The sequence below is a fragment of the Benincasa hispida genome, chromosome 9, assembly GCF_009727055.1.
Source record: "Benincasa hispida cultivar B227 chromosome 9, ASM972705v1, whole genome shotgun sequence".
Classification (NCBI taxonomy): Eukaryota; Viridiplantae; Streptophyta; class Magnoliopsida; order Cucurbitales; family Cucurbitaceae; genus Benincasa; species Benincasa hispida.
This window is the reverse complement of record NC_052357.1, coordinates 37712128-37722746: the sequence shown is the minus strand read 5'-3', so window position 1 is coordinate 37722746 and position 10619 is coordinate 37712128. Positions and strand designations below refer to the sequence as shown.

The 10619-nt window shown below is 31.6% G+C and overlaps 1 protein-coding gene across 1 annotated transcript; it reads left to right on the top strand.

Annotated features, from left to right (window-relative positions):
- Positions 1–217: 217 nt before the first annotated feature.
- Positions 218–1671, top strand: LOC120086150 (vacuolar iron transporter homolog 2-like). The gene has a single exon (XM_039042625.1). It carries the CDS (start codon positions 329–331, stop codon positions 998–1000), a length of 672 nt encoding a protein of 223 aa, XP_038898553.1. The 5' UTR covers positions 218–328; the 3' UTR covers positions 1001–1671.
- Positions 1672–10619: the final 8948 nt, after the last annotated feature.

The window sequence follows — 10619 nt, the reverse complement described above, 5'->3', positions numbered from 1 at the left end:
GAAAGTTTAAAAATCTAATTGATACAAATTAAAATTTTCACACGATATTTGTCAAGCGCTTCTTACGAAAATGTAACGTTTCAATGGAGACGATTATTAGTTGGAATTAAAGCTATGTTAATTTAGTTGGTCTTTTTCTCCTTACATTATTGGACAGTAACTACCACTAATGGCCATCTAAGAATTTCCCTCTTAAATAGACATCAAGGGGACGTGTGTTCACCACACTTCAACTTCTTGATCATTTTCTTCGTCCCTTCTTTAATTTTCTTTCTAAGCCATATTTGCCTTTAATTCATCTTGAGTAGTTTTTCTTCTAAATCTTACCATGTCCACACCGAACCAAAGCAGCTCCCTCAACAGTTGCACTAAGTTTCCCCACCCTCACCATGACCAAATGACAACCTCCCACAACCATGTAGTAGATGAAATCCAATCCCAACCCTTTGACTACTCCAAACGGGCCCAGTGGCTACGCGCCGCCGTCCTCGGCGCCAACGATGGCCTTGTCTCTACGGCATCTCTCATGATGGGTGTCGGTGCCGTCAAACACGATGTCAAGGCCATGATCCTCACCGGCTTTGCTGGCCTCATTGCCGGTGCCTGTAGCATGGCCATCGGTGAGTTCGTATCCGTCTACTCTCAACTGGATATAGAAATGGCCCATATAAAAAGAAACAAGGATCATAGGAAGGAGTTGGAGGAAGAGGAGAGAGAGAAACTGCCTAACCCTCTTCAAGCGGCAGCGGCTTCGGCCTTGGCCTTTTCCACAGGGGCAATAGTGCCCCTGTTGGCCGCGGCGTTCATAAGGGCATATATGGTTCGTCTCGGGGTGGTGGTGGCAGCGGTGACGGTGGCTCTGGTAGCGTTCGGTTGGCTGGGAGCGACATTGGGGAAGGCGCCCATGATTAGGTCCATGGTAAGGGTCTTGATTGGAGGGTGGCTAGCCATGGCTGTGACTTTTGGATTGACTAAGTTGATTGGATCGAGTGGACTATGAGAGGGTAAATTTTATTTTGAATTATATATAACAATACTTTGTCGATCTTGTCAACCAATATGTACGAGGTGATTCTAAAATGGTTTTAAAACATTGTAAAACATGTTTTTAATCTTTCAAAACTAAATTTCATGATATAAAAATTGTCTTTAAAAAGATAAATTTTAATATTCAAAATAATTTTGAGTAACAACAACGTGTTTTATAGTGATTTAAAAATTGAAAAAAAATGATTTTGACAATTTTAAAATTACTCCCAAAAATATATTAAGAGCTACTGACTTCCTAATATGGAGTATTTTTTTTATCAAATAAAAATAGGTCATATTAGAAAGTCAATAATTAAAAGTATAATTGCACCCACATCATAAAGTTAGTAGAGGTGATGTTCTTGGTAATTGGTGTGTAAGTATTCTTCAATTAACTATGATATGAAATGGTGTGGGGTAGACAGTGATTATTGGAATTTTGGTTTATTTTATTTTGATTGGAGTTTGTTGTTTGAAATATATGGTAGTGTATGTATATGGTTAAACTAGAAGTTGTATATATTGGAAGGGAAGGAGAGAAGGCTAACATGGCCACTTTCTCTATGGGATATTTTTATGTACTTCAATCTCCTCTCTTAATAAATTTCTTGGTGAAATAATTCACTCTCTTTAGTTTTCAAATCTCTCTCCTCAACCCTAAGCATAGCTTTTTTTGTTCAAGCAATGATATAGTCTCTGTCAAGAGACCTGTGCTTAATAAGTCTCATCTCTATGATCTTTTGTATCAAATAACTTCTGTATATTATTGCATACTAGGAATAAAATTGGGATAGGATGAGAGTGATACGAGAGTGTCAATCTAATTAGCTGATCTCAAACATACCCTAAATCACTTACTAAATTCAAAAGTTTATGGAATCATGTTAGATATATTTGTAGTTTTGAATATTGGAACATAGACCTTACAGATTTACTAATTATAATTATATTCATTAGAGAAAGGAAATTTTTGTCACTAAGAGAGTCCTTGAAGCAATCAGTAAAGTTTGTGAAGTCGTTGGAACCATAGTATAAGATGTTAATAAAACATCAAATTGATGTTTATTTTAGTCACGCATGGATCCCACGAACTCATTGGATCAAATAAGAAGCAGAGTTTACCACTCCACTCTTTCCAACTCCAATTATTTGGGTCAAACACCCTCCTAAAAGTTTTATCGTTTTCCTCTAATGTTGTGTTAGGTTATATATAGTACTAAACTTAAAAGTTTAGATTGATAAATTATGATGTTATCGTAGCTTCTCTAATAGATTTAACTTTAAAATTTTTAAGGTAAACTTAATTGATTAAAAAAATATTTTAAATGAATTTGAGTTAAATAAGGACTTTTTCTTGAATTCAAAAAACTAAAAATTAAAAATAAATCTTTTTCCTTCTTTTCTAAAAAAAAATACTGAAATTAGGTTAGCCCTATCTATGAAGTTCAGCGGTTTGATTTTCCATCCCACTTGTTATATTCAACACTAAAAAAAACAACTCTCTAGTGATGACTTTTAAAAGCTTTATTCTTAAGATATGTGTAAAAATATTTATTTTCAATTATGTGTTACACATATGGAGTTTAACAAATAGTTAGAAGTTTAGTTTTTCTTCAAACTTGTATTCATTTATTAACTTCTTTTCATGAACACTAATGTACATATAAATATGGAAGATTATTAACTTATTATGAAGATACCATTTTCTCTCTCATATTTCTATCTCTACATTGGTTGAACAAGGTAAAAAACCATGACACTAATTTTCATTATTCTTTTTTAAAAGAAAAAAACTTTCATTATTGATTAAATATAATAATAGTTCTAACTTTTGTTATACTTTTATTAATTTTTTTCAATTAACTTTATAGTTTTTTTTTTTCTAAATTATGTCAAAGTAATTAACATTGTTTCAGCGTCTAGGTGGTTTATTAGATTTTCTTTTTCGAAGAATTGAGTGTATCACCAACCAACATAGCTCATCTGACATAGTATTCATAATATTAGAAAAATTCTCGATTTTTCAAGGAATTAAACAGCCAAACTGAGTTTGCAAGTTTGTATTGGAGAGCTGCTTTATCTGGCTTAAACAATTTTTGTGGGTTTTTTTTTATGGAAAAGTTTTCCACCATCAACTACCTTTTCTTCTCCTTTTTGAAATATCAATAGACTTTGTAACTTAATGAAGAATCTTAGTCAAATGGATAATCATATATCATAGAATATTAAAAGCTAATAATTGAATAATTGTTTCCTATAAAGAATTTTTTAAAAAAAGTATCCAATTACTTTTTGGAAAAATTTTATAGATAAGAGAAATGTCATACTATTTACACAAATAGCAAAAAAAATATTGATATACCTTTATCAACCTCTGTTAATAATAAATTTGTATCATTTTCTATCACTGATAGCATCAAAGATAAACACTGATAGACTTCTATTAGTCTCTATAAATAATACATTTCTATCAGTTTCTATCACATATAGACACTAATAGACTTCTATTAGTGTCTATCAGTCATAGACTTGTATCAGCTTCTATCACTAATAGATGCGAGTAGACTTCTACCAACGTCTACCTGTAATAGACATTAATAACAATATCTATCACAATTATCTAAAAGTAAAAAAATTTTCAATAACAATGTCTAGTGTATGTATCAGGAACTATCTAAAAACATAAAACAAAAATAAAATAAAAAATAAAAAAAAATACCAACAACTAGCAACAACAAAATGATTACCTACTGATAGCCAATTCATAGTAGTCTATCACTATAAGTGTCTATCTATCTAAAAGCAACAGAATTTTCATATTCAATAATAACTTCTAGTGTATAGTTGATGGCCAACAAAATTATGAATAAAATCATTTATCACTTATAGACAATGATAGTAAACTATCATTGTCTATCACAGATAGATAGTGATAGACAACTATCAGTGTCTATCTATAATAGATAATGATAAGGTTCTATCACTTGGCTTACCATTATCTATGATTATCATTCTAATTACTATTTTGGAACTAGCAACAAAACTACCAAGAACTACTATCACTTGATATGTTGACCTTTCATTGTCTATCATTATCATTTTAATTAATATTTTTAAACTAGTAACAAAACTATAAATAGAGAAGGAGAAGAAGAAGATTTATAATTGAGGAAGAAGAAGGAGAAGCCGAAAGATGGAGAATGAGAATATAATTAAATTTTGCTATTTGTGTAAATATTTTTCTTCATTTTTCTATTTTTAAAAATCCTCTTATTTTTTATTGTTTAATTTAAAGAAAATTACAATGGATGAAAAAATAGATTAGAGAATTTGCAAAGGTTTCTAATGCATCAATTGAACTTTCAATTTTATGATAAATACATATTTCAATTTTTTTACTCTATTAAGGATCAATGTATGAAATATTCTTTAGTTCTTGTGTTATCATTATGTTTTTAGAAGTTTCAATTGCTTCTTCTTCATCTCAAATTGAAGGTGAGATTTATGAATGTCATTTGGAAGTTTAGAAAGATGTATATATAAGTAATATTTATTATGCGTTGTATTTCAACGAGAAAGGATTTATTTGCTTGTAAAAATAATTTGTTACATACATTCCATTTTTTAAGTTGTGAAGAATAATTTTGAGCTCAAGACATTTGAGATCAAATTTAAAATATGTTAGAGTTTGAATGTATTAATTAAGGAATATAACTGTTAAATTATTTGAAAAATATCAATCATAATTGCTCCATGATTATTCAATTTTCTTATAGGCAAGCGTCTTTAATCACAATTTAACTGTTATCGTATGTTCAGAATTTGAGATATAGTCAATGATCATTCAACATCGAAAGATATTATGCATCATATACATATATCGATTTAGGCTATTATAAAGCCTAGAGGGGAAAGGAAGTTGTTATGAAGTCGTTGAAAGGAGATGCCAATTTTTATTCTTTAATTCCCAAGGTTTTTATTTTTAAGTTGAAAGAAAATAATCCAATTAGTTCTTTCACTTGATATAGTATATCATTGATATGTTTAATAGTATATAGAGTATATTAGCTATGTACGCAACTAATATGTTGTATATTTGTTATAGATGTGCCCAATATAAAGTATTAGTCCATTCATATACCTATTATTTAGCATATCGATCAACTGATCTATCGACTATAAGTATATTAGTTATTATATCTTTTTTCAAATTTTTTCCATCTGTAAACCATTGATATGCTTTTAATAAGTGTTTTCTTTCTTATTGTAAGAAGTGATTTTGAAATTGTTAAAATCACTTTTGACATGCTTAAAATTACTTCGTAACATGTCTTTAATCATTTGAAATGAAATTAGTATTTAATTTTACACCTTTAAAGGTAATTTTCATATCATTAAAGTTGGATTTGAATGATTAAAAACATGTTTTATAGTAATTTTAAAAATGACAAAAGTGATTTTGACCATTTCAGAATCACTCTCAAATATGCCCTAATTTAATTGCCCTGGGTTTAGAGGGAATTTGTTATAAAGTTGTTGAAATGAGATGCTAAAGATTCTTGTTGAGAACTTCAGTTATTACTTCTTCAATCATAGGATGATCCTTTTATCAGTCTCAATAGACTCTTCGGTGAGGGATCAAGTTCTTAAGAAGAAAAATATAAAGTTTGAAGAATCGTGGATAAATTCTAAAGAATACAGAAATATTATCTCTGAGTGTTGGGAATGTCCTAAAACTCGTCATTTGTAAATGTTGAAAACATATTCTATTTATCAATAAAAGTATTATTGAGTATTTCATTCAATAAATTGTTATTGATATTGCATTCTGTTATAAAAATCTAATAAACGAATCTATGGCCATAATATGAATACTTTAACTTTATGTGGAGACATAAAAGTAGATCAAGTTTTAGTATATAACCAAAATAGTCTATATTTATATGGATGAGATTAGGTACCTTATTCTGGTGACACTATTGGATTCATCCCAATTTACATATTGATACAAATGATGTGATCCCAAAATCATTCATGTGGAGACATGTGAGTGAAGGCATCCTATGCAATGCGTTTACATAAGACCGGACCTCGGAATAGTCACTTTTCTTTATAACAACCATTTACTATTAAAACTGACTATTTCAAAAATATTGATGACCTAGGATAACTTGATCTTAATCCTGAGCTAACTATGAATTCCTGTTTATTCGGGATTATCCTTTGATCTGCATAGGTGAGAGTAGTCCAACAGCACTACTCAATAAGCCTCCCATTTTAGGGATAAGACCTGATAGATAGCCGAGGACATAGTTCTACAAGATGGAATTCGCTCCTACCCACTTTAGGGTTAGCAAATAGGTTGTTCTCTTAAGTATTGATTCCTCGTCTTGAACAACAGGCCCCGCCCTCTCATGATTGAAAGGGTCATGGTTTATTAGTTGGACTATAAACCAATTGTTCAATAGAAGATTAGTGTGAGCTTAAGGAGCAAGATGTATTTATAGGGGTAAAACGGTAATTTGGACCTAGCTGTAAATATGAACGACCTGTGAAGGATCGACTCACTGATTATGGTTAAAATGGATAAAAATATATTTACAGTGAGGAGAGTGCAACTATTGAGCTATAGTGTTGTGTCTCGGTAGTTAACAAATATTGATTAATTCGGTCGAAAGAGTTTAGTCAATTAATCTCATATCGTTAGAGCTCATGATTTGTAGGTTCATAAGGTTTCTCTTCTAGCTCATAAAATTATATCTTGGATTAGTGAATTGAGCGGATTTGAAATGTTCAAAATTAAAATTAGGGTTGTTGAATTTGAAATGTTCAAACTCAATTTAGGGTTTGGATAATTATATTTGATATAATTAAATGTTTAATTTAATAAAATTAAATGTAACCGGAGAGATTAATATTTAAATATTGATTTAAATATTGAATTACATGAATAGGATTCATGTATCAATTAGGTGTTTGATTAATTTAATATTTGATATTAAATTACTAATTAATTTTTTTTTAATTAAATAATTAAATTTGTAATTAATTATTTAAATTAAAAAATTTCAAATTTTTGAAATCCAAAAATTCGGCTTTGGATTAATTAAATTTGAATTTGAAAAATAAATTTTTGAATTTTTAAAATAAAATGAAAACGAGAAGTTTGTGGATTAATCCAACATCCTCTAATTAACACCTAGCCCGTTATAATCAATTCCTTGGGGTATCACTGAGTTGAAAATTGAAGTGCCTCCATGTCAATTCTTCATAATGCAGAAATTTCAGTTATTAAAATAGAGGAAAACTAAATTTCTGGAATTCAGACTTTCTCACAAAAACCCTCTTCCTTCCCTTCAATTCAGTGTTTCCACCACACATCCAAGCTAAAGAATAGTAGTGAAGGTCATTGTGGTGGTCTACTGTGGTTTTGGAGACCAAATTCGTGAAGAGGAACTGTGATTGAAGTGTTTCATCAAAGGTTGTAGTTTTAGAAACCCTTTATTCTGTAAAATGTGTTTTCACCATGCTTTTAAACTCAAATTAAGTGTAATTAGAGTGTTTATTGACTCTGATTTCTTCTGCTGTATGTTAGTTTACTCTATCAAAATGTACCCGAGTGTACATAATAAGCTGATATGTGCACAAAATAAACTGAGGTGTTTATAGTTACTAGTAAGATGGTAATTGTTATTGTTAGACTTGAGAAGTGAATGATGGGTTGATTACACATACTGCACTATTGATCTTTTGGGCTTAATGAAATCCAGACCCTATTCTAAATACCGGATACCACCTTTGATAATCAAACAAACATAAAACAGTGTGCTAAAAGCACAATTCGTGTGATGAGAAATCTCCACCATACACCTTGATGGCTGAGATTAGAGAAAGGCATTGTTGTAGTTTGTAGAACTCTAATGACTATTCTTTTCTTTTCTTTGTTGCAGAGAAAACAAAGAGAAAAGTAAAGAGAGAACCAGAGGGAGATGCTGCCGGAAATCGCCTGGACGATGAGGTTGCTTATCGTCTAGCCGATTGGAAGTAAAGCAGGAAGTCGCCTAGACGATAAGGGAAGAGTCATCTAGATGATGGAGGCTTTACTGAAGATCGTCTAGACGATGGGGTTCTAGTCGACGATGGTCTGCACAATAGAGGTGCCGAGGTAAATGATCGATGGCTCAAAGGTAAACGATAAAATAAGAAGATCGGAGAAGAAGATGAACACGACGATTTACGTGGTTCAGCCAAGGATAGCCTACGTCCACGGAGAAGCTAACGGGAGTTTTTATTAGGGAAAATTACAAGATCGCTACAAGATAAGTCTCAAGCTTTCTTGCACACTCTGTATTTTTTTTTTTTTTCATTCTCTTTCTTTTACATTTAGTTACAAAGTGTATATAAAGGTAGCTTAAATGTAACTGATTTGTAACAACCTTGAAGCTGTTTTCACCTTCCTATAATAACAGTTATTAAGTGGAATTGACTAGCATGCAACATGTAATAATGATGTCTCACAACGTACAGATACTAATCATGATTAAGCACATGAGAATCTCATAGTATACTCATATAAATCTCATTGATCAATACTACCAGATATTCAAATTTTTATTAAAACTATTTGGGTAGGCCAAAAATAATATCTTTACCAAATCGTTACCAACACATAAGTAGTAAACTCACTTACATGAAGTTGTGATTCAAGCCTAAATCATAAGCTTGCAATTTAGCTTCAATATTTAAGGCCTAAATACAGCAATTATCACTCCTTGGTCAGCTTGATACTAAACCAAATCGAGCCCGGAAATCCCTCTCTTTCTTCTAGCTCCGATGCTTGAAGTTACATTTTGGGGATTTGTGTTGGCTTTTAAAGACTTAGTGCGTGCAATTAACAAGAAGTTCTCTGCAGGGCTATTGCTCAATTCCCAGAGGGGGTCAGTTTATAGCTCTCCTCTCCTTATAGTCGAGTATATTATATAACCTCGAAAGGAGAATGAATACCATTTTAGCGAGTCTTTTTTCTCTCAAATAGGTAGGCTCAGTATGCTAAGGAAGCTTGATCCGTTTAGGGCTCATAGGAGGTAGGATAGAGAATTGAATTTCGCCTGCGAGATGAGTCTGGGGACCTTTAAGACTAGAAAAAAACTAAGTAAAAACTATAGGGTGGGCTTTGGCACGGATAATTGAGACTCCGTTCTAATTATACTAAAATAGAAAGAAGTTGGTTTCAACCCTAGGCTTAGAGTTGAGCTAGACCCGTTATGAATGACGAGTTCTTTCTTTCACTACTAACCCCAAGAAGTTTCAACATGCTGATACTTTCCATTTCGTCGAGCCCCAAGCTTGTGGTCCTCCTTTTAGTGTGGGTTCAATGGATGAATCTGTCAAGTCAAGGTCAATGTACGTAGCAGTAAGGATGGTGCAACGCCTATTTCTCGTTCTCGCTCGGGAGCCAAAACAAAAACGCCTGCTACCTTCAATGGTTCAAGTTTTACTATAATTACTTGACATGTGTTTGGATAACATCCTTGCAAACTTACTCTATAATTTTATAGGATTTACCAAAAAATCTGTTAATTTGAAATTTCTTCCAAGCCTCAAATAATGGAGAGGCGAAGATAAAGGACATCAATTTATAGTGGTTCGACCAAACTATAGATCTACATCCACTCTAGTCACTTCATTATAAATCACCAAGAACATAAGATATAATGAAAATCACAACTCAAAAGCAGTTCGCTTCCTGGAACCTCCAACATTATAAAATTGCAATAACACTCCACTAAACAATATTGAGCAAATTTTGAGAGTTTGAAGACTACTATGAAATTTGCTCAATGGAAGGTGATTTAGTGTAAAAGCATCGATTGTGAAAATTGACCTTCACTTAGAATATCTCTAAGAAAATGATATCAAATATCACTGTGTTTCATACGATCATGAAAAGTTTAATTTATCAAAGGTAGACTACATTATCACATAATACCCTTACTAACAATCAACAGCATAATTTACATCTACATAACCAATTTAAGTGGTTGGTCATGGAACTCTCATTTAGCATACAACAAACTATATGACAAAGTAGCTTTAATATATCGCTCATAAGCCACTAAACGGCAATGCTAATGATTTGTTCTAGGATCTCTACATAAATCTATTAACCACACTCATCAAATGAGAGGAAAGTTTAGTTACAAACCGATCAAAATACATCAAACTCCCAATTGCAAACATGTGTTAAATGTTCTTTTTTCAGTACTTAGAGATTGATTAACAGACAACTTAAAATGTCTAGCCAATGAGATAGTAACGATTTACAAGATTTTTTAGAATAGGCTTCTTGTATACAAGTTTAAAGTTCCCTTTCAATTGATGTTTAAGCTAATCAGTTTCATGGATCTATATGTTATTGACATAAAGTAGTAAATAAGTGTGTGATTCCTTTTCCATATACTTGAAAGTAAAGAGTAAACACAATGATTTAACTTACGTCCAGTAAGCCACATGAGATTGTGAAGGAGTCAAAGTTAGTGCCTAAGTGATTGTTTAAGAAAATATAAAGATTTTTCCGACAAACTACTTTA